At 45.2% G+C, this 23509-nt stretch overlaps 1 protein-coding gene across 1 annotated transcript in view; it reads left to right on the forward strand.

Annotated features, from left to right (window-relative positions):
- Positions 1 to 23509, forward strand: part of LOC147668100 (disintegrin and metalloproteinase domain-containing protein 12-like) — a 1153841-nt gene that overhangs the window by 1111582 nt on the left and 18750 nt on the right. The window contains exon 12 of the mRNA XM_086948784.1: positions 17731 to 17926. Within this exon, the coding sequence (XP_086804910.1) occupies positions 17731 to 17926 (196 nt within the window). The remainder of the gene's footprint in view (positions 1 to 17730; positions 17927 to 23509) is intronic.

Below are 23509 nucleotides of genomic sequence, written 5' to 3' on the forward strand. Positions count from 1 at the left end.
CTCGCCCTCCACCTGCACAGACTCTGCTTCACCAAAGATTTACTGGACATGTTGCATATGAATTTACTATAAAATTGCTCCAGGCCTAACAAGGACACTACTTTATGCTTGTTCTTGGGAGGACACAACTTCCATATGGTTTCCACTAATTCAGATTTTAGTTTAACTCCTCCAGGCATGATGGTATGGCCCAAAAAGGAGATTTCAGTCTTGCTAAAAAAACATTTTTCAACATTCAATGTCATACTGACTTCACTTAATTTACGCAATACAGCAACAACTCTTCAATTGTGCTCCTCCCAATTGTTTCCATAAATAAGCACATCATCTTGGAAACATTGTAACCCCTCCAAATGTCGAAGTCCTGAAACCATTAGCCTCTGGAACACCAAAACTGTGCTGACACAAGGCCAATCAGTGTCCTTAAACATGTAAATGGCCCCATTGGTGTTATAAAATCAGTAAGATCCTGTGATTCAGGATGTAATTTATCTGATGGTATGCAGATGTGAGATCTCGGGAAGTAAAAAAATGTGCATCACAAATTGTGGACATCATTTCTAAAATGTTTGGTAATGGGAATTTATCTACCACCACCTCCTTATTCAACCCCCTTAAATCCATCCATAGGCGAATGGCACCTGCCGGTTGCTTTGCCATCACAATAAGTGCTAGCCATTAATGGCTACCAGTCAGGTTATAATGCTTTCTACCTCCAATCTCTCCAACTCCTGGTGTACATTCTGTTATACACTTTGAGGAATTTTTCTGACCCTGGCCAAGACTTGGACAGCTCCTGGTCAGATTTTGATTTAATGAAGATATTCCCTGACACATCCAAGTTTTTTAGAGAATACAATCAGGAACTCACTTGCAAAATTACCACATCGCTTCATTGCTTGTCTGACTCCTACTTGAGGCGGGGCATTGGAATCTAGATAAATGCCCAGCACTTTCTGATGAGGCTATATCAGGATGTTATCACCCTTGTATGCCAGATATTTTTGGCCGAAATAATGCATCCTTTATACTCCACAGTGTTTATTACATAGCCTTGTATCTTTATTTCTTGTCCTAAATAATCCCCTGGCCTGACATCCATATGGCAAAGACTTTTGCCAGGGAACCCTTTCTTAAAAGCACCATCATCTATAATGGTAATCCTCGAGCTGGAGCTAAACAATGTTTCAACTTCTACACTGCCACTATCACTTTGTCAGGTGCTTTGGTATTAACACTTCCTTCATTAATGTGTAACACTATGTCCTGCCCAACCTCTTTCACCCTGCAGATTTTATAACTCTTCTTCCTGGGGGGGGGGGGGGGGGGGGGGGGGGGCGGTGGTGCATATGCTTAATGGCTGCACTAGTGTGAGGCTCCTGCAGCTCGGATAACGAATCCCAACAATTATCCTGCCCAGACGACTTGAACGCAGTAATTTGCAGTGGGGCCAAACGGAGACATATCAGACCTACCAGGAGAAATCCTCGTTGGAGCACAAGCGAGCAAGCAACGCTGAGAAACAATCTCCCAAAGCGGAAGACAAGGTGCGTCAACTCGGCCTTGGAGCCTACTGCGGCGAGAACTGCTATGCGACTCCGAGGACGCACACATGAGGTCAAGACCGCAGTACGGGACTTCAAAGGCAGCGGCAACACACGCAGAAGAACATTGGTGAAAAATTGACAGAAGAACAACCCCCCTGCAGAGCTTGGTAGGCTGGGGTGCAATAAGCGGTTTAAATAGGTCCACGTCTCACCACTACGAGCCCAGGTGAAATGGCGGCGGGGATGACTGTGCAGTGATGAGATCCCCGGCAGAGCGGCTCACGCTGAAGCACTCATAGGTCACGAGGGCTGAAAGGCACTGGGGTACAATACAGTATGAGAGAAATCCAGTACCGGGCTTTCTACCTGAGGGACTAACTCGCACTTGGCCCCAGTCTAAGAACACCTGCCTACAGTAGACGAAGGCAGAGCAGCAACCCATAGCGCTGCATCAACAGACATAGCAGTACAAAAGGGGGTGGTGATGGACGGAGCATCTGAACCAATCAAACACTCACACCCAGTCAACAGATCTGGGTTTAATCCATAACCGTTGTTTAGCCTACTCTGCCACCCCAGTTCAGACATGGCCATATGCAAATCAGTCTGACCCTGTGCCTCATGGGAACAGTCCAGCCCGAACTGCCAAGCCATGCCTTCCCTTGACCGAATTCAAGCTTCCTAGGACTGGTTTCTGGCATTACAGCCGTCTTCAGCCAGGCTTGCTAGAATCCAGTGGCAAAGTGAGCAAGGGACTCACGTCTGAGCATACCCTGCCAACTTATGGCGAGCAAAGCGGTACAAAAGGGGGTGGTGATGGACGGAGCATCTGAACCAATCAAACACTCACACCCAGTCAACAGATCTGGGTTTAATCCATCACTGTTCTTTAGCCCACTCTGCCACCCCAGTTCAGACATGGCTATATGCAAATCAGTTTGACCCTGTGCCTCATGGGAACAGTCCAGCCCGAACTGCCAAGCCATGCCTTTCCTGGACCGGATTCAAGCTTCCTAGGACCGGTTTCTGGCATTACAGCCGTCTTCAGCCAGGCTTGCTTGAATCCAGTGGCAAAGTGAGCAAGGGACTCGCGTCTGAGCATACCCTGCCAACGTATGGCGAACACAGCGGTACAAAAGGGGGTGGTGATGGACGGAGCATCTGAACCAATCAAACACTCACACCCAGTCAACAGATCTGGGTTTAATCCATCACCGTTCTTTATCCCACTCTGCCACCCCAGTTCAGACATGTCCATATGCAAATTAGTCTGACCCTGTCACTCATGGGAACAGTCCAGCCCGAACTGCCAAGCCATGCCTTCCCTGGACCGGATTCAAGCTTCCTAGGACCGGTTTCTGGCATTACAGCCGTCTTCAGCCAGGCTTGCTTGAATCCAGTGGCAAAGTGAGCAAGGGACTCGCGTCTGAGCATACCCTGCCAACGTATGGCGAACACAGCGGTACAAAAGTGGGTGGTGATGGACGGAGCATCTGAACCAATTAAACACTCACACCCAGTCAACAGATCTGGGTTTAATCCATCACCGTTCTTTAGCCCACTCTGCCACCCCAGTTCAGACATGGCCATATGAAAATCAGTCCGACCCTGTGCCTCATGGGAACAGTCCAGCCCGAACTGCCAAGCCATGCCTTTCCTGGACCGGATTCAAGCTTCCTCGGACCGGTTTCTGGCATTACAGCCGTCTTCAGCCAGGCTTGCTTGAATCCAGTGGCAAAGTGAGCAAGGGACTCACGTCTGAGCGTACCCTGCTAACTTATAGCGAACAAAGCGGTACAAAAGGGGATGGTGATGGACGGAGCATCTGAACCAATCAAACACTCACACCCAGTCAACAGATCTGGGTTTAATCCATCACCGTTCTTTAGTCCACTCTGCAACCCCAGTTCAAACATGGCCATATGCAAATCAGTCTGACCCTGTGGCTCATGGGAACAGTCCAGCCCGAACTGCCAAGCCATGCCTTCCCTTGACCGGATTCAAGCTTCCTAGGACCGGTTTCTGGCATTACAGCCGTCTTCAGCCAGGCTTGCTTGAAACCAGTGGCAAAGTGAGCAAGGGACATAGGCGCTGCTGAAACAAGCCAATACAGAGGGAGGTAAACCTCAGCTGTTGTGTATTAGCCACAGAAACGCATGTCCTTTGGAGTAGAACTTCAAAGAAGAAAGACATGTCGCTGCTGCAGCCATACCGCTGGACCCAACCCTGTATAGAGAGGCAGAAAGGCATCCCTGTAACAAGAAGAGAGAACACAGAGGTACATATAAAAAAGAAGGGAATACAAAAGGTGGACCTGCTTTGCCATCATTACAGCATTCTTGCCCTCGCATCGTCACGTAGAGAGAAGGGGACAACGTAATAAGAAGCTTTCACACAGTAGTTTACAGAAGAATGGGCAGGCTGGGGGAGTCCTCTTTACATTATGCAGCGTACAATTGAACTGAGCGCTGTCACCATCATGGGTAAGATGGATGGGAAGCAGACAAAGCTGACATTTGAGGCTAAGAAAATGAACCATTAACATCAGGATGAACCTGAGCATGGGAATGGGGAGCAATCACAGGAAGCATCACAAGCAGCAGGAGAGGAAGTTAAAGGACTCTTATTTAGCAATGCAATGTAGTCTCACGTCTATTGAAAGCAAGATGGACTCTATGAACACTAGAATGGATGCCATAGTTCACAAGTTGGACAAACACGACAAGTGCATCAAGGAGACAGAGCAGTGAATTTCTGACACAGAAGACAATATGGCAACACTTCAGATACAAGTGGCACAGATGGACAAGGTCCTAAGAGTCATCGCCGATAAAAATGAAGAATTAGAAGCATGCAATAGAAGGAATAACATACGCGATATTGGAATACCGGAGAGCACCCACACAGGGCGAATGGAGGAGTATATTGAATATCTGTTGTGCGGTGCAATCAGAGCTGAGTCCTTGTCCTCTCAACTGGTAGTGGAAAGAGCACATCACTCTTTGAATCTCTGAACTAGGATCCACACGCATAATATGAGGAGGAGACATCAATACTGCACTGAACCCAGAGAAGGATAGGTCTAACCCCCTTCTGCATCACTATACCAAAACACATAAAATACTGCAAGGCATAATCTCCGACAATGGGTTTCTGGACGCATGGAGGCATGTACACCCCGAGAAACGTGAAGGCACGCGCTACACTAATATGCACTCAACATGGGCGAGGCTGGACTATTGGGTGATATTTAGAGGTATGGGCCCATGGATAGACACAGTAGAACAATTAGCGCAAACGTACTCGGATCATTCTCCGGTCCTATTGACCCTATCTTCCCTTGCTTTATGTATGTCTCATAGAAGCTGGAGATAGATGCCTCGTACATTGTTAGATGTGTTTTTTCAGGCAGAACTGGGGCAGGAAATCACAGATTTCTTTCAGCAAATTCTGTGGTCATTTGCACGTATCAAGACAGTATAGGAGGCCTTCAAGGTCACGATCTGTGGCTTCTGCATAGCTAAGAGCTCTGGGATCCTGCGGGACATCCAACAAACCTTACAGAAACTATAAGTGGAACTGAAAAGATTAGAGGGGGAGCTGAAAGATGATACGTAAGGAACATTAAGAAGAATTTAGAGAAAAGATGTTGGAAAATAAAGATACAGCAGAAAGAGAGGTCAGATTCAGAGGCAAATATTTTGTGGCACGCAGATATGGGGAGGGAGATCGACCGAGTGAAGCCCTAGTGGAAGAAATTTGTGAACCCTGATTTTCCAACTATGTGCTAGAAATTTTAGATAATGAGGGCACCAGGCTCAGGGACAATGCGGATATAATTAAAGCATTATGCTAAATTATACAGTACTGGATGATAATGACTGTTAGAACTAACCAATTACCTAGATGACTTAGCTTTGGGACAGTTAGGGAATTCACAAGGGAATATTTGGCGGCCCCCTTAGAAGATGATGAGATCTATGCGCAATAATGCAAATGAAGTCCGGGAAGGCACCAGGTAAAGACGGACTCCAGATAGACTTTTACGAAATGTACATTGATCAACTCATACCCATATTGAAACAAGTTTATGAGGAAGCCCAGGAAACTGGCACTCCTCCTTGGTCAATGTGGGAAGCGCTTATAACATCACTACTAAAACCCGGAAAACCCACAGAGCAATGCAACTCTTACAGACCGTTGTCTCTGATAAATAATGACCCGAAAATCCTTGCCAAGGTACTGGCTAATAAACAAAGCCTATTAATGGAGAAATTAGTACTACCCCATCAAGCTGGGTTTATCCCAGGGCGAGCAACGTCTAATAACCTACGCACCTTATTCTCCATACTGCAAAATGTAGACCGCAAATTTGCACTCATGGCGGTCTTTTTAGACGACACGAAAGCCTTTGACTCAGTAGAATGCGATTATCTGGCGGGAATATTGCAACATATGGGAACTCCAATGGGATTTTTCTCATGGATTAACCTGTTGTACCACTCACTGACAGCCAGAGTCTTGATCAACAGGCAGCTCTCCTCATCTTTTTCTGTCACACGCGGCACGAGGCAAGGGTGTCCTCTTTCGCCTTTACTGTTTGCATTAGCAATTGAACTCCTCGGGCCACGGCAGCACCATCAGGACAAGGTATCGAGGTGCCAACTGGGACAAATACTCATCTATCTGTACGCAGATGATATGACCCTGTACCACAGAGACCCGCAACTTAACCTAAATCCCATTTTACAGGAATTCATTACATTTGGGGAACTCTCAGGGATCCATATCAAATGGGGGGAAGTCACAAAATTTTCCAGCTACCTCTGCTGCAACACCGTTTCCTCTTCACTTCCTGACAGAGTGGGGCACTTCGGAAGTAAAGTATCTGGGAATTCATGTCACGTCAGATCTCACTGAATTGATGCGTCTCAACTACAGTAGGACCTTAGGACATATCACAACCTGTATCACATGCTGGATCGCACTGCCACTGTCATTGGTGGGTAGAACGTCCTTGATAAAAATGGTGATACTACCCAGGTTACTATATCTATTTACGAACGCTCCATATCACCCGGGAAGACATTCTTTTAAAGCTCTGTGTACAGAGTTGATTAGACTAACCTGGGGAGGCAAACAGCAGTGGCTAAAATGCGATATATTCACAAAGCCTTGCTCCCAGGGGGGATTTGATGTCCCTAACTTGGAACAGTACTATTAAAGCGCCCAGGCTCATTATGCACTCTATTGGTTCCACCCTCCCAAATATATGCCACAAGTGGCTGTGGAGCAACAGCTTGCGGATCCAATACCTCTGGAGGGCATGATACTCAGTGCCCCCAAATCCCAGGAGAAAGAAAACAGTCACGTTTACAGTGCAGGCATGGCAACATATAGCTGACATATTACAGGTTCCAGGGATATACTCTCCCTTACTCCAATTAGTATACCACCCACACATACCAGTGCTTCACACAAATGCATTCAAAAACATCAAGAAAAAGACAGATATATCCTGTTGGGGGATCTTTACTAAAATGGGAAGTTTTGCATTCAATGCATTCAAAAACATCCAGTAAAAAAAAATATATATCCTGTTGGGGGGATCTCTACCAAGATGGGAAGTTTTGCATTCAATGCATTCAAAAACATCAAGAAAAAGACAGATATAGCCTGTTGGGGGGATCTCTATCAAGATGGGAAGTTTTGCACATTAGATCAAATGTTTATTAACAAAACACCCACTCCCATGGATATATTTTTATATGTAAGACTGAGGCAGGGGGTAAAAGAATATACGGAACACAACACATTAAGGAGGGTCTCAGGGTTCAGTTTAAAGACCTGCAAGGTGTGTTACCCCTAATTGCCAAACATCCACCACACAACACCTTGGGTCTATGAACATGGGTGAAAAAATGAGCGTGAAGGGACCAGGTACGAAGAATGTATGTCACAGGGTTAGGATACCAACCACCTCATCAGGCGAGGAGAGAACTAGGTTGCCAAAAACCCATCATTCACAGACCTTGAGTTGTCATCATTTGGGTCTGGCCTCCTCTCGTGGGGTACTCAGTCTATGAATATGACTGAGATACCCTCAGCTGTTTTCCAATCAGAGGATGGCTGGTGACTAAGCATGGGCGAATCTGGCGTTCGCGAATTTGCCTATTAGCGAACTCGCAATCCGCAAAATCCGTGAATTCTCGCGAATTTGCGGATTTTTTTTTGTGTGTTCGCAAGGGTTTCTGCCACTTCGCGAGGGTTTTGTACCAGTTCGCAATTGCGAACTTACTTGTCTGCTCGCAACGGTCGCGACTATGTTGTTTCTACGTCTGGTTCATCATCACAGGTTCCCAGCACCCTCTGTTTCACCACTGCCACCCTCTGTTTCACCCATGCCACCCTCTGGTACATCAATGCCACCCTCTGGTTCATCATCACTGTAGATTATGGGGGGAAAAGCAAGCACACCTGCCCTGCTTCAACTGACATGGATTAATTTGGGGTTGATATATTAATGTGTCACTGTTTTAAAATTCCAGTCTGGCACCTGCTTCCTTATCTGTAATTTGCTTTCTGTTGCAGTGCAATTTTTTTTCCAGGACCTTTGTGGCCTACTTGTAGCTATTCTATGAGCCTGCTGTGAGGGTCAGAGCAGGGTCATACAATTGTTGCAACTAGCAACTGAACTCTGGAGCGGCCCCAGTCAGGAAGCACTACAGGGAATGGTTACTATTACTAATGATGAGTTTGAACTTTTGCACCTGCTGAGTGCTTTCAGGTTTGCAAAATTCGTTTTTCTGCAGAACAGTAACTGTAATGCCCCAAACAAACATAGGCAACTGAACTCTGGAGGGGGCCCTCAGGAAGTACTACAGGGAATGGTCACTAATGATGAGTGAACCTTTGCACCTGCTGAGTGCTTTCTGCAGAACAGCAACTGTAATGTCCCAAACAAACTTACTTATGAAAGTTGATTTCTAATCCAAAAGTGATCCAAAGAGAGTCAAAAGGCCTCAAATCCAAAAAAGTGCAGGCAAATGTCAACCTGAGGAGTTATTTTGATAAAAATCCTCAATTTCAGAAGGTCTATGCTGCTTGCTAGTGGATTTCTTGTGCAGAATGGCAAATTTTGTAATTTCGCGAGTGCGAGATTGTTGCTGCCCGCCGCACCTACATGTTCGCAATTGCGAACTCTCGCGATGCGTCGCCAAACTCCTGCGGGATCCGGCAGTAAGATCCAAAATGGCGCAGCACTCGCAAAATATCGAGAAAAACAACTCGGCAAACGCTGAATGACGGTAAGACGCCGCAAAATTGTATCACCAAGAAAAAAAAATCCGCTGCGTGCGAATTTGCGGATTTTCGGTAAATTCGCGAGCGTTCGCGGATTGCGAATTTACCGAAAATCCGCGAGCGGAACGGATTTTCCGCCCATGCTTACTGGTGACTCCGCAGAGCACACCATGAACCCATAGGCATAAATTCCTGCCAGGTAAAGAGGGTACTTAAACAAGGAAGAACACCTGCAGCGCTAAATAATACTCAAAAAGTGTGTTTAAAAATGACTAGGGAGCTCTATACCAATTTTATTCTCAGAGTGCCCCTGTCATGGTTAAAAAGCAGAATGCTAACTATTGAAGAGCAAAAGTTAGACGATGGAATAGGCCGACATGTTTCTGCCCTCACAGGGATCTAAAAGTATTGGGGCATTCCTCAGGACCAATTTAGCTAGAAATATATATAGCTGCTGCTCAAAAAGTGAAAAACAAAAATGTGATACATTTTAAAGTAAACAGTTCATATACTCCACCGACATTATCCAGCTTGGCAGCGATGGAACAAATTATCAGTTACCTGCAAAACATTATGCATATATTAACACAATATTGGTCGCCACACTCATAATTCACCACACACATGGTCTCTCTCGAAGAGGCACGGCTTACGTGAAATCCTAGATGATTTCATAACCATCTATATAGTGTATATAGTAGGTACACTTACCCACAAATTTTCGGTGTCACCCTCACCTCTACCTGGCAATTACTCAGGGAAGGGGGCCCCGCTCTGTAATAAAAAAAATAGTATAGTCCATGATCATTCTGTACATGGCATACTTTTCTATCACATAATTCTCTACGATACCATCTGGCACCATCAGTAAGCACTTTCGGACCAAACTGCCTGATCCCGGGGTACCCGTTGACTTGTAGAGTTCCATTCGAAACTCACATGGTCATTAATTATACAAACGGATGAGACATCTCCCTCACTGTAATCGTTCTTAGAGTGGAAACAGTAGAGAGACACTCAACCAATCTGAACACTAGCTGTAATGCCAGTGAAAGAATCTCCAGCACTACAACTTGCTTATTCGGACATTTAATGATGTCAAGATAGACCACACTAGAGTGTGAAACCATGTGGCCTGTGATGAAAAGGTCTCTAGCACTACAACTCTATCATTCACACATTTCACAATGACACGACAAGCCAACCTCGTGGTCAACGTGTGTCATGTTAAACATCTGGCCTTAGTAACAGTATCTACAAGGGACATAATGCTGTTTGTTGCGATTATGGTGTTGGTAGTTTAGAGACAACACGCACAAGTGGGGATGAAACAATGTTCGTATTTAAACCGAACGCTGAGAGCAAACATTCACAAACCCTGTGTCCCCGAAATAGTAGCGTGTTGGTTAAAACGCTACTTAACAAAAAAAAAGGGTGAAAAACGCACTGGCCTTACCTGTCCGTCGGTACCCCTGGGCGGTCTATGAGTAATGACCGGAGGTACCGACGGTGGCCATCTCGTGTGTATTTCTCAACTAGATGGGTCCTAGATGCAGGCGTCTAACCTTTTGCCTGAAACACGGCTCGCCAAAACAACGCGATTGCGCATGTGCGGGAGTAAAGTGTTCCTAATGCACGCATGTTGCAACCCAGAACAAATGACTGGGTATAATAATATGATGCTAATCTCCTTTACAGCTTCATTCAAACAAAGCACTGAGGCATTGAGCAAAATTGCAAAGGTCCTCGTGCTTCCCTGACGCAGTAGACAAGAAGGCAAATGTTCTCTGAATGCACAGTGGAAAGGTAATGAGCGACCACATCAGCCATCACAATGTTGAACACCAGTGTACATCAACCATGCTAAAGAGCAATCATCATGCCAAGCATCTAACCATATTAGTGGTGAATGCCTCTGGAGCACTTGGGATATTAATTCAGTGTTTCCCACAAATCATTGTTATCTAAATGTCAACTGGGCAAAAATCAAGTCGGGGTATTGAGTAAAATTGCAAAGGTCCTCGTGTTTTCTTGACGAAGTAGATAAGAAAGCGAATGTTGCGTGCTAGAGTGTACAGTGAAAAGGTGATGAGCGACCACACCAGTCCTCACACTGTTGAACATTAGTATACATTGACCACGCTAAAGAGCAATCATCATGCCAAGCAACTATCCATATTAGTGGTGAATGCCTCTGGAGCACTTGGGATGTTTATTCAGTGTTCCCAACAAACCATTGTTATCTAGATGTCAACTGGGCAGACAGCAAGTCAGGGGTGCAATGGGATAACCCCCTACCTGATACAAAGTACTGTGAAACTGGTTAATTATAGCCTATGGGCAACACGAGTATCCCCATTTTGGATCTATCAGACAGTATCAATGAAGCGGTCACTTTTCAGTCTATACACCCATCTTTGCTCCCTGCGTAATAAGAATTGTTGGATGTCTGTGACATGGGTGGGAATGTAAGGTTTCTCCAAAATTACCCAGTGAAGATAGGTGTCAGAGTGTCCTGCCGTTATGTAGTGATTCGTGAGCTTAGTAGCACTCTTTTTGCACCATATGGTGCTCCTGTGCTCGGAAATTCTGACTTTGATTCTGTGTGAGGTCATGCCCACATACCTCTTGTGGCAAGGACATGTTATCAGATAGATAACATGGTCGGAATTACAATTAGTGTGTTTGTTCAATAACCCAGGGTATAGAGGTACCGATATCTACCTCAGTCTGATGGCTGGTTAGGGGACAGACAGAGCAATTTCCACACGGGAAATGCCCCTTAACCGGTGGGAGTCCCCAGAGGTTCAATTCAGTGGAGGGTTTCTTCTCTCTAGGGCGAGTGTGCACCAACTGGTCCTTCAAGTTATTACTGCGTTTAAAGGCAAAAAGTGGTGGTGGTAATGACTTTCCATCGATTTTGAGTACTATCCAGTTCTTCAATATACTTTTCTTTAGGGCATTAGAGTAGCTGCAGAAGGTGTTGACACAGGTGATTCTCTGGGCAGAGGTATCCGCTATAGGCGCGACTCTGGGCTCAAGTAGGGCATCTCTATGGTTGTTAAAGGCCCTTTTCATGGAGGCTTTCACTGACTTTTTTGGATACTGTCGATCTCGGAGTTGGGCTGACAGTAAACTAGCATGTTCTTTAAAACCTGTTGTTTCTGAGCAGTTACGCCGGATTCTTAAAAATTGCCCAAAGGGCAAGTTCTCTCGTAGAGCTTGCGGATGGTAACTTTGAAAATGTAGTAATGAATTCCTTGCCATAGGTTTCTTGGAAAGTTCAGTGTGAAGATATCCTTGGTGTGGATATATCCTCAGATCTAAAAAAGGCAAGCTGGTCTTAGAATATTCACACGTGAATTTGAGAAAGGCATTTCGTTGGTTAAGCCATGCATGAAATTCATCAATGGACGTGGATGACCCCCTCCAGACTATGAAAACTTTGTCTATATAACGCTTCCATGTCACAATGTGACTGATATACGGATTGCTCTCGAGTAGCACTTCAGTTTGCTCAAACTGGTGGACATAGAGTTTTGCTAGCGAGGGAGCAAAAACACTGCCCATAGAAGTGCCGGACACTTGAAGAAACAAGTCATTCTCAAATTTGAAAAAGTTCTTTCATCGCCAAGGTGGCACATGACATGATGAAGTGAATGGGAGTGATGTAATCCCAATCGATAGCACTCAAAAGAGTTTCAATGACAGCCAAGGTTTCATTCTGTGGTATGCAAGTGTATAATGAGTCGACGTCAAATGAGACAAGGAGATCCTGGTCTTCGTCGAAGGGCATATCACGCAAAATCCGTAGTAGGTCTTTTGTGTCCTGTATATACGTCGGCATAAGTTTGACTAGGGGTTTCAAAAAGAAGTCCACAAAGGTAGAAAGGAGTTCCAAAAGAGAGCCAAGACCTGAAATAATGGGTCTAACTTTTGCTCTTCAATAGTTAGCATTCATAACCATGACAGGGGCACTCTGAGAATAAAATTGGTATAGAGCTCCCGTAGTAATTTTTAAACACACTTTTTGAGTATTACTTAGCACTGCACGTGTTATTCCTTGTTTAAGTATCCTCTTTACCTGGCAGGAATTTATGCCTATGGGTTTCATGGTGTGCTCTGCGGAGTCACCAGCCATCCTCTGTTTGGAAAACAGCTGAGGGTATCTCAGTCATATTCCTAGACTGAGTACCCCACGAGAGGAGGCCAGACCCAAATGATGACAACTCACGGTCTGTGAATGAATGGTTTTTGGCAACCTAGTTCTCTCCTTTCCTGATGAGGTGGTTGGTATCCTAACCCTGTGACATACATTCTTCGTACCTGGTCCCTTCACGCTCATTTTTTCACCCATGTTCATAGACCCAAGGTGTTGTGTGGTGGATGTAAAAGAATATACGCCAACATATCCATGAGAACCTCCAACATTACACCCACTACAAATGATACTACAATCTGAATCGTCTGCTCATGCTGTCTCTGCACTGTACCACAGCGTACACACCAGTCAAGTAGATAGCCAATGTCCTGCGAGGGAACAATGGGACAAGGATCTAGGATACGAAACGACAGATGCACAATGGACATACTGCTGTAATCAAACAGCGCAAGTATCGGTGAGTAGCCGTTACGTATCATTTAGCCTGGAACTGCACTAGGTTAGTAAATACTGGCAACAGGTTTTCAGAGCAATGGAGCAAATGACATCACAAAAGATAGAGCCATCCCCGGCTATAGCCCTGTTGGGATTTACTGAGTAAATAGAGTACATCTCAATCGGTTTCCTCATGGGCAAACGCAGACTCGCATGTAGATTGGGCGGGGGAAAATGTTATTGATGATGCAGGTATTAAAGGAGTGAAAAACAGTGATAAACTAGATGTAAGTGCCGGCGGGCAGAAGGAAGATATAAACGCAAGGTAATACATAGGCCCAAAATGATCTATGAACAGAAAGATGATAGATGAGATTGAATATATATTGGGTAAAAAAATTGATTCATTATTAGGGTTGTGAACTGATATAAGCGGGTTTCAGTTCCCTAGTCCAGGGGAGGAATGCAATGGGAATGTAATGTGAAAAGCGCTACACAACAACGTTGCAAACATATGGGTAAGAAACTGTTCTGTAAATTGAGAACGTATACCTATATATGGTGCATACAAATGATGAATAGTTATGTACTAAAGTCTCATTATTTTCGCGCTGTAAACTGCATATTGTTTAATAAAAAAATGTAAACATTTTTTTTTTTTAATCTTCCTGGATTTTCTGGACTTATCAGAGTGGGAGGGACCTGGCTTAGCAGCACAGCACCAACTCATGAAATGACACCCCTCTCCCGCTGATGACACACAGCTTTCAAATCAGGACATCCTCTGATATTTGCCAAATGGCCCATTTGCCCAGATCTGAAACACTTCGCTTTAATTCCATCTCCAGATTTAATTACAGTTTTTGTCTACAAAGACTCTACAAGTTTCTCTATATTCTCACTTTTCCGTAGTTTTTTTAGCACATTTTAGCATGTGCTCCACTCTCTTAGCTGTGTCTAAAGCATTGCTTACCGGTGAGTCATCTTTTAGCCACAACTCCTCTCTAATACAGTCACTTTTGCAGGGTAGAAGAAATTGGTTCTTGATGCGTTCCTCCACTAGTGCACCAAACTTACAGGTACATGCTAATTTCCTTAAGTCTGTTACAATTTCCTCTACTGGTTCATCATCTTTCTGTACGTGTCTCCCAAAATGGTATCTCTCTAATATTGTGCTAATGCATGGTAAATAGTGATTATCTAACTTCTCGATAACCACTTCAAACTCATGCAGATCCTGTTCTTCCTCTTGTCTGAGTACAGGCACATTTTCCAACATATGCTGTCCATCTACTCCTAGAGTGTGTAATAAAAGCACCAATTTTTACTCTGCGTTTAAAGTCATGCAACAAACTCAGGCATAATTGTAGAATGCTTTCTTTCATTTATCCCACTTCATAGGAGGATCACCAGCACTATTTAGAAAGAATGATGGCAAGTCACATTCTGAAAAATGTACACATGCCAACAAAATTTGTAGAACAGAGTTAAGTTTTTCCAAAAATGGATTTGAAACGCCCTTTAATCTGCACCCAGTTCTTGGCGACAGGCTGATCACTCCAATACTTTGTGCCAACACAGTAGATTGACGTTGTTTTTTTTCTTCATATATCTATGTCGCTCCAGATTTCTTTAACCATGTGGCACTGAAAAGCCACCAATGATTCTTGGTCCACAAATCTCTGCACTAAGCTGTAATGGCTGCCATGCTTGGGATGCAAAAAGTGGTAGTTTTCCACCTTTGACTTCATGTTGCAAAAATAGTCTTCCTAATTTAAAATGGTGGTTGTGTTGAAACATTTTACAGAGCAATTCTTCCCTATTCAAAATGGCGGCTGTGTTCTCCCATCTTAAAATGAAATCAGCAGTCAAGTATTATAAAGTCTTATCCATCCCAATCCAAAATGACGCCTTGGGGATTTGTGCACTTTACTAATAGCTGCCTAGCAAATCCGACACACTACGAAGATGGCACTGTGCCTGCGCTTTACCTTTGATTTCAGCTGCAATAGTTTGATGGATTCACCTGACCACTTCAATTGTCTCGGCTCTTCAGACACGCCTGACCATGTAAAATGGCCACCACACCTGCACGTGAAGTTCTTCACTCCCCACCTCCATATGGTGGCTACACCTGTGCACTATCTCCTCAACGTGTAGGTGCACTGCTGGAATTAGCGTCTTTCTCTCAGAGGGAACGGCTCCATTCAGAGTATCCTGGACCTCCTGATTAACACCACAGAGTAAACGTGCACAGTGACTCCACAATGCACAATGCTAAATTCACACCGCCAACAGCTTCTTTCAGTTGACATCCCTCCCACCATGTTGAGGCAGAGGCCTGCTCGTCACCAGAGAAGTAAGGCAAGTACCACATGGAACCAGAAGTATATTGGCTGGATGGAAAAGGGTTTGTTATTGTCCCATCCAGAGCTTAGAAGTAACTGTTGATTGCCGCTCAAATTGCCTTCAGTATTCCAGCACATGAAACCAAGAACACTACTAGGCAAACAATGGATTCACATCTTAAACCAATACCACAAAATCCCTACTTGGTTTGAACTAAGCAGATACTTAACACAGCAGATTCTGCTTTTTGAGTTGTTAATATCCAGGTCCTTGCATATACATTCTTCTGCTATTATTATTCTGTAAAAGGAGACTGTCTCGTTATGGATCTACGGTTGAAAATACTAGTTGCCTGTATGTCAGGGGACACCATCTACCTACTCTTTATCTAAAATAATTTAGATTGTTATCAAATCTTTCTCATCAGATTCAAATTTAGACTTGCTCAGGTTCTGAAGGCTACCTAGACCTATCCCTCACTATAGCTGAGAAACTCGTTGAAAAGAACAGGACTAGCTGCAAAATATATCCTGTCTGTCCCCTCTAGGCATGACAACAGTGTTCCCCTCTTCTTAGAAGATAAAACTTCCTCAGATACGTATGTGTATTTACTCACTTTTGTTTTGTTTATGTCTGAATGGCTTTGTATCATGCAAATAATCACTCGACAGTAACCCCATAACGCTTCAGGGTGTGGGTAATGAAAGAAAGGAAGGTAAATGCATAGTGCTTTGAACAACCTGATGCTGAAGAACCTGGTAGGTGAGAGTGGGGCCTGCCAAGCAATGTGCTCCAAAAGATAACCAAGCCTTGAAGAACACACCCCAGAGCCAACAGTGAAAAACGTAAGCAGTCTGAAGCATCTCCCCACCCATGGGGTCTCATTTACAATATTTTGACACATCAAGCCTTCCTGCTGCACTGCCGTGCATCAAAATAAAAGAGCAGGACTGTGCCCTATCTACAAGATACGCCGCATTCCTGTTCTTCTCCCCTGTACTGGCGCACAAACAGCATCTGTTTACCAGTGCAAACACCTTTGCTTCATTTTGCAGGGGTACCTGCGCTGAGGGGATGATTATTTTTGTGCAGGACAGGACACCTTCCTGCACAAAAACAATCATTAACGTCATGTTGCTCTTTCTAAGCATGCTGCAGAATGCAGCTCACATAGAAAGAGGAAAAAACAAGGCGAAATAATGGTATTGCGCCTCCTTGCGCCTCCTTACACCTCTCCTGTGGCTGGCACAAGATTCTAAAACATTCCCAGGTTTACAAAATGTTGTAAACCTGGAAATGCGTTAAGTTCCATGGATGTTGCATTGGAACACCCAAAGCAACACCCATGGAACGGCCTTTCATGCAGAGTTATGCGTGAAAGCTAAACATATTTACAAGGCGCTGCAGGTGCGTCAATAAATGTGACAAACTGGCGGCGCAATGGGCTTCTAAATAAGCCCCATGGTTGTTAAATACCAACACTTGTGCTCCTCTTCTCATCCTCCTGGCAGCTGTAGAACTCACCACTGGGAGGAGCCTTCTGATTCCCCACACAATGAATAGGAACTTGCATCTTATGAACAGCAGATCATATCACTGAATCACAGAGCTATGCCTGATTCCTGAAGTAACACATGTATATTGAATTAGCTTTCCTATTCTCTTTATTTCTAAACTTAAAACTTGGAGGTTGTAAGATTAGGGGCGAGGGACTTAAGAAATAGAATTATTGTTAAAAACAAAAAGCATGCTACTCCATTAATGTTTTAAAATCTAAAGGAAACCTCTTCAAGATAGCCTTTCTGGTCGTTTCGTTGTCAAAACGACTCCAATGTATGATGTTGCTGTATACAATGAAACATTTTTTCTTGATTATTTATTTATAGCCATATCTTCACCCATTTTCTAAAATTACAGAACCCTTTTCTGTTTCAGCTAAAGCCAGCTGGCATCCCCTGTAGAGAAACCAGCAATTCCTGTGATCTACCTGAATTCTGCACTGGAAGGAGCCCTCACTGCCCATCTAATGTTTACCTTCATGACGGCCACCCATGCTACAGGATAGACGGCTACTGCTACAATGGCATATGTGAGACTCATGAGCAGCAGTGCATCACGCTCTGGGGACAAGGTAGGTCCTCAATCGAGTCTCGCTTAAGGCTCCACCGTGATGTGCCACAGTGGTATACCACTGTATGGCTTTAAAAGAAAGAAGGGCTCTAACTTGAATGTTACCCTATGCGATATCTATGATGGCACAGGCCAAACTGAAATTTGAGCATAGAGCGTCCATAGTGTAGTCTCACCAGAACTAGATAATTAGCTGAAATAATGCATCAGGAATTGGATTTGTGACAAGGTTTTCCTGTATTCAATAGTTATTTTTGTCTATATTTCAGTTATGTTTTCTAATTGTTTTCCAAACATTTTAAAATGAGTGCTTATTTGTATTTTTCCAGTCACCTACCACCCACAATAGACAAATACTGTGTTTTTTCCAATGTCAAAAACACATTTTTTTGCACATATTTTTAATTTAAAGAAGTATTGTATAGTATGTGGTGTTTTCCCATCCACAGTGTGTCAAGTGAACGTATGGTAGACTGTACTAAGCACAGAAGTGTGTGTATTGTACTCTCAATCTCCATGAAAGACTCTTTCACATGTCATTACCTCTCAAACTCACTCTCTCCTGACTCTGTTGGGTTTCCAAGACTATAAATGGATTAAGAAAGTAATGATGTTATATGTTTAAAAATTTTAACAAACCAGTTTCTGGACTCGGGTGAGGCTCATTCATCTGCTCCTTATTTAATATTATGGTGTTGTAGGGGTGGTTAACCCTGCTAACAGCAGCCTACCTTGCAGGACTTTTGACATTTTGAATTAGACTTTACAACTGCTTTTCTGCACTCTTTGCCTGATTAATTGAAAGTGCTGCTGCTGAAGCTTCATTGGTGGCAATTCTCCCCATGATAAGAGTCTCACTTTAAGTCAATCCTGAGTATATAACCAATATCACATTGTATTCTAAGACTTAAAGGTTTGATGTTACCATTGTCAGTATGGTCTCAAAAACTTGCCGTAATGTGCAGTTGCGTAAAAACCCATGATTAGCTGAAGTTATCAGTCTTTTTCCCTCCTGTGGGACAGATTGGGGGTAAATACCCCTTATCTGTCCCTGGAGAGACATAAAGACGTATTGCCCTTTTTGTGGTGGAGGCATGACTCGATGCTAAGGTAAGCCACCACACGTCTTCTTCTCCCCCCCCCCCCCCGGCCCCTCCCCCCCCGGTGTTAAGAGGTAAACCTCCCAACTTGCCTACTAATGTTGACATAAATTGCTTTGCTCTTATTAGGTTGGGGTATGGTCTGATGCCAGTGGGGGACACTTACCCCTTTTTCTTTTTTAGCCAAATATTCTTTGGTGTCTAGTGGGCTTTCCGCCCCATGGGGAAGCACAGTGGGGTAAACTCCCCCTATCTGCCCAAATACTTTATTGCCCCTTTTGGGATGAGTTATAGACCAATGCCAGGGTGGGGCGCCTCATACTTCCCCCCCCCCCCTGGTTTCTACAAGGCTTTCTACCCCATGGGGGGCAGCTTGAGGTAAACACCCCTAATGGCCCGATAGTGGGAGAAATACTTTTGTTCAGGGAGAGCAGTTACCATGCCTGGAAGTTCATTCCCTGCTGATGAGCTGGATAATCGCGATTTGAGGCGCATTTATTTCAGCCTTCCCTGCATAGCAATTGGAGCGTTTTTATACCCTTTTTAAAACCGCCGCTTTTTAACTTTGTGGGCTGTCAGATTAAGGGGAATTGAGAATACAGGCACTCTGACACCTCTCACACCTTCTCTTCCTCTTCTTTCAGCCCAGCTGCTTTCAATTCAACATCACTCGGCGGTGGGCGCCATCTTGAGTGAGGAAGGTGAGGTCAGCGCTATAGTCGCGCCGTCCTCCCGCCCTCCCATTGTATTTAGGTGTGCCCTTCCCAGCGCTCCCTGCCTTACAGATGCTCTCCCTGGTGAGGGGAACTGGGGCTGCGAGCTGCTGATGAGCTGGATAATCGCGATTTGAGGCGCATTTATTTCAGCCTTCCCTGCATAGCAATTGGAGCGTTTTTATACCCTTTTTAAAACCGCCGCTTTTTAACTTTGGGGGCTGTCAGATTAAGGGGAATTGAGAATACAGGCACTCTGACACCTCTCACACCTTCTCTTCCTCTTCTTTCAGCCCAGCTGCTTTCAATTCAACATCACTCGGCGGTGGGCGCCATCTTGAGTGAGGAAGGTGAGGTCAGCGCTATAGTCGCGCCGTCCTCCCGCCCTCCCATTGTATTTAGGTGTGCCCTTCCCAGCGCTCCCTGCCTTACAGATGCTCTCCCTGGTGAGGGGAACTGGGGCTGCGAGCTGCTGATGAGCTGGATAATCACGATTTGAGGCGCATTTATTTCAGCCTTCCCTGCATAGCAATTGGAGCGTTTTTATACCCTTTTTAAAACCGCCGCTTTTTAACTTTGGGGGCTGTCAGATTAAGGGGAATTGAGAATACAGGCACTCTGACACCTCTCACACCTTCTCTTCCTCTTCTTTCAGCCCAGCTGCTTTTAATTCAACATCACTCTGCGGTGGGCGCCATCTTGAGTGAGGAAGGTGAGGTCAGCGCTATAGTCGCGCCGTCCTCCCACCCTCCCTCCTTCCTATATAATGTGTCACTCATTCAGACGGCGCAGCGGGCTGGCGCAGCGGGCGCGCCGGTCGTGCGCCGAAGCCGCGCCTAAGCCAAGCCCGTCTGCGCCCGTCCGCGCCAGATTCGCGCCGGGCGCGGGCCATGCTGCTCCAACACTCCCAGTCCTCAGGTACGACTCTAATGCGCTGCTCTCTATGCGCCCGACCTTACCAAGCCCTTCTTGCAATGTTCACTCCTTCACAGACCACCTCTGGGGCCCTTTTTCCTGTCGATCATGCGGTTGGTCATCCTCTAGTCCCGTCAGCCCTATCTCTCCCCTTCCCCTCCTCCCTCGTCACAAGTCGACCTCCTTCAACTGTGGTCTCATCAATGCCAGATCTTTAGCGCGTCACGGACAAGACATCTATGACCTCATAGTGTCATCCGATCTTGACGCCCTATTCATTACTGAATCTTGGCTGCACGATGCTTCCAACCCCGATCTGGCAACCGCTCTCCCTCCTGATTTCACCATCCTCAGGCGGGACAGACCCATTGGTCGGGGAGGCGGGCTGGCTATCATAGTAAAGAAATCCTTCAGGTGCCATACATTCGACCTGGCCTCCCTCAAGGATTGCGAGTCTCTTGGATTTGTTATCCATATCAGTCCTTCCTCCGCCCTCTCAGGAGGACTCGTTTATCGCCCCCCCGGGAATGCCACACCATTTTTGGACTCCCTCGACGAAACTCTGGCAGCACTCCTGACTCACTACCCCACTTTTACCCTTCTTGGGGACTTCAACCTTCACTTGGAATCCTGCACCGACCCCCACACTCTTAATTTCCGTCACTCTCTTGAGATCTTTGGTCTTTCTCAATCAGTCTCCTATCCTACCCACTGTGCCGGGCACACCCTGGACGGCATCTGCACAAACCTGGCTTCCTTAGATGTTTCTCCCCCATTACCACAAATATGGACAGACCACTGTTTCATTCCCTTCTCCATCAAAACTAAATCCCTGCTGTCACCTCTCACCATACACTCTCATACCCCCTTCCCCATCAATTGGAAGAAGGTAGCTGAGTGCATCAAACTTAATCCCCAACCGGCTGTCCCCCCCCTCCCATTACTGGAGATGCATCACAAGACTCCACAAACTTTCATCTGTGGATTGACAGAGTGGTCTCTGCTAATTCAAAATCTGCCACTCAAAAATCAGTCCGAGGCAAAAAGAAGCCCAATGCCCCCTGGTATACTCCGGCCCTCACTGACTGTCATCTTAAGTGTAGGATTTTGGAGAGAGAATGGAGAAAAACCTACAATCCCACTTCCAGATCCATATACATCCTCCAGAGGAAACAATATTTTTCTAATATAAAAAAAGCAAAAAAGGCATTCTTCACTCTAGCAATAGACTCAGCCAAACAGAAACAACAAACGATTTTCAATATAGTAAAATCTTTCACTCACCCAAAGGCACTGGCACTCGAAATCCCCCCTTCACAAACTCTCTGCGATCAAATCGCAGATTTCTTTGAGGAAAAAATCAATAATATTCATAAGGATTTCCCCCCTTTACCTACTCCAATCCAAGATACTGACACAACCATTCCCTCACTAAATCAATTTACAACAGTTTCCCTGTTGCAAACGCAAAAAGCCATCTTGGCCTGCAAATCAGGTGCCCCTACGGATTCCTGTCCTCCAATCATCTTACACTATCTTATTGAGGCTGTCAACCCTATAATTAATGCCATTGTGAATGAATCTCTTAACTCTGGCATCGTCCCCACTGAGTGGAAGAAGGCCATAGTTAAGCCCCTCATGAAAAAACAAAATAAATCCCCAACTGATTTGTCCAACATGCGCCCAATTTCCCTTCTCCCAGCGCTAGGCAAAATCACTGAGCAGTTAGTTCATGAGGAACTAAAAGTTTTTGTGGAAAACAAACGCATCCTGCACCCACAGCAATCCGGCTTTCGCCCGGGCCATTCTACAGAAACCGCTTTGATTGAATTATCAGACACCATCAAGTTCTTGCAGGATGAGGGCAGACAGGCTGTCCTCATCCTGCTCGACTTAACCGCGGCCTTCGACACCATCTCACATGTCATTCTAATTAATAGAATGCGTGAGATTGGTGTCTCGGGTTCCGCTCTTGCTTGGATAACATCATTCTTGTCCAACCGTTCTCAAACGGTTTCCTTAGGCCCCTTTCTTTCTGGCGAACGACCCACCATCTCAGGTGTGCCCCAGGGTTCTATCCTGAGCCCTCTCTTTTTTAATATATATATGGCCCCCCTCCTCACGTTGATCGAATCCCATGGGATCCTTGTGACTTCCTACGCTGACGACACCCAGCTTGTCGTCACCATTGACAAAAGATTCCCGGATGCTGCCCTTAGATTTCAAAACTGCCTTTCCCAAGTCTTTTCCTGGCTTAACCTGAATCATCTTAAATGCAACAGCGCCAAAACCGAAATAATACCCCTAGGTAAAGGCACACTCTTTCCCCCAAAGACTGGTGGCCCCATAACTCCGAAGCACCACCGAGCGCGGTCTCTTCAGCCCGCAATCTTGGAGTTCAATTCGACTCTTCCCTCAGCTTTGATGAGCATGTGCGCATTACCGCAGGGCGCTGTTTTAGTCTGATCAGGCAGCTAAAGAAATTTTTCAATTTTCTGCCTATTTCAGCCAGGAAATCAGTCGCGGTGGCGCTTATCCTCTCCCGGCTGGATTATTGTAACGGCCTCCTAGCAGGCATAAAGAAATCTTCCCTCAAAAAATTACAAAGTGTTCAACACGCAGCAGCCAGGCTTGTCCTGAAACTCCCCCGTAGGTCCTCGGCCTCTGCAGCCCTCAACGCCCTTCACTGGCTGCCCCTCCATAAGAGAATTTTATTCAAGCTTCTAGTCACTGTCTTCAAATCCACCAGGAGCACGGGTCCATCTTACCTGATCAAGCGCTTCCAGCGTTATATTCCAACTCGCTGCTTGAGGTCATCAGGTGCTAATCTAATCACTTCACCCCGAATAAAACTAA

This window comes from Lissotriton vulgaris, unplaced genomic scaffold (assembly GCF_964263255.1).
Source record: "Lissotriton vulgaris unplaced genomic scaffold, aLisVul1.2 SCAFFOLD_378, whole genome shotgun sequence".
NCBI classification, from domain to species: domain Eukaryota; kingdom Metazoa; phylum Chordata; class Amphibia; order Caudata; family Salamandridae; genus Lissotriton; species Lissotriton vulgaris.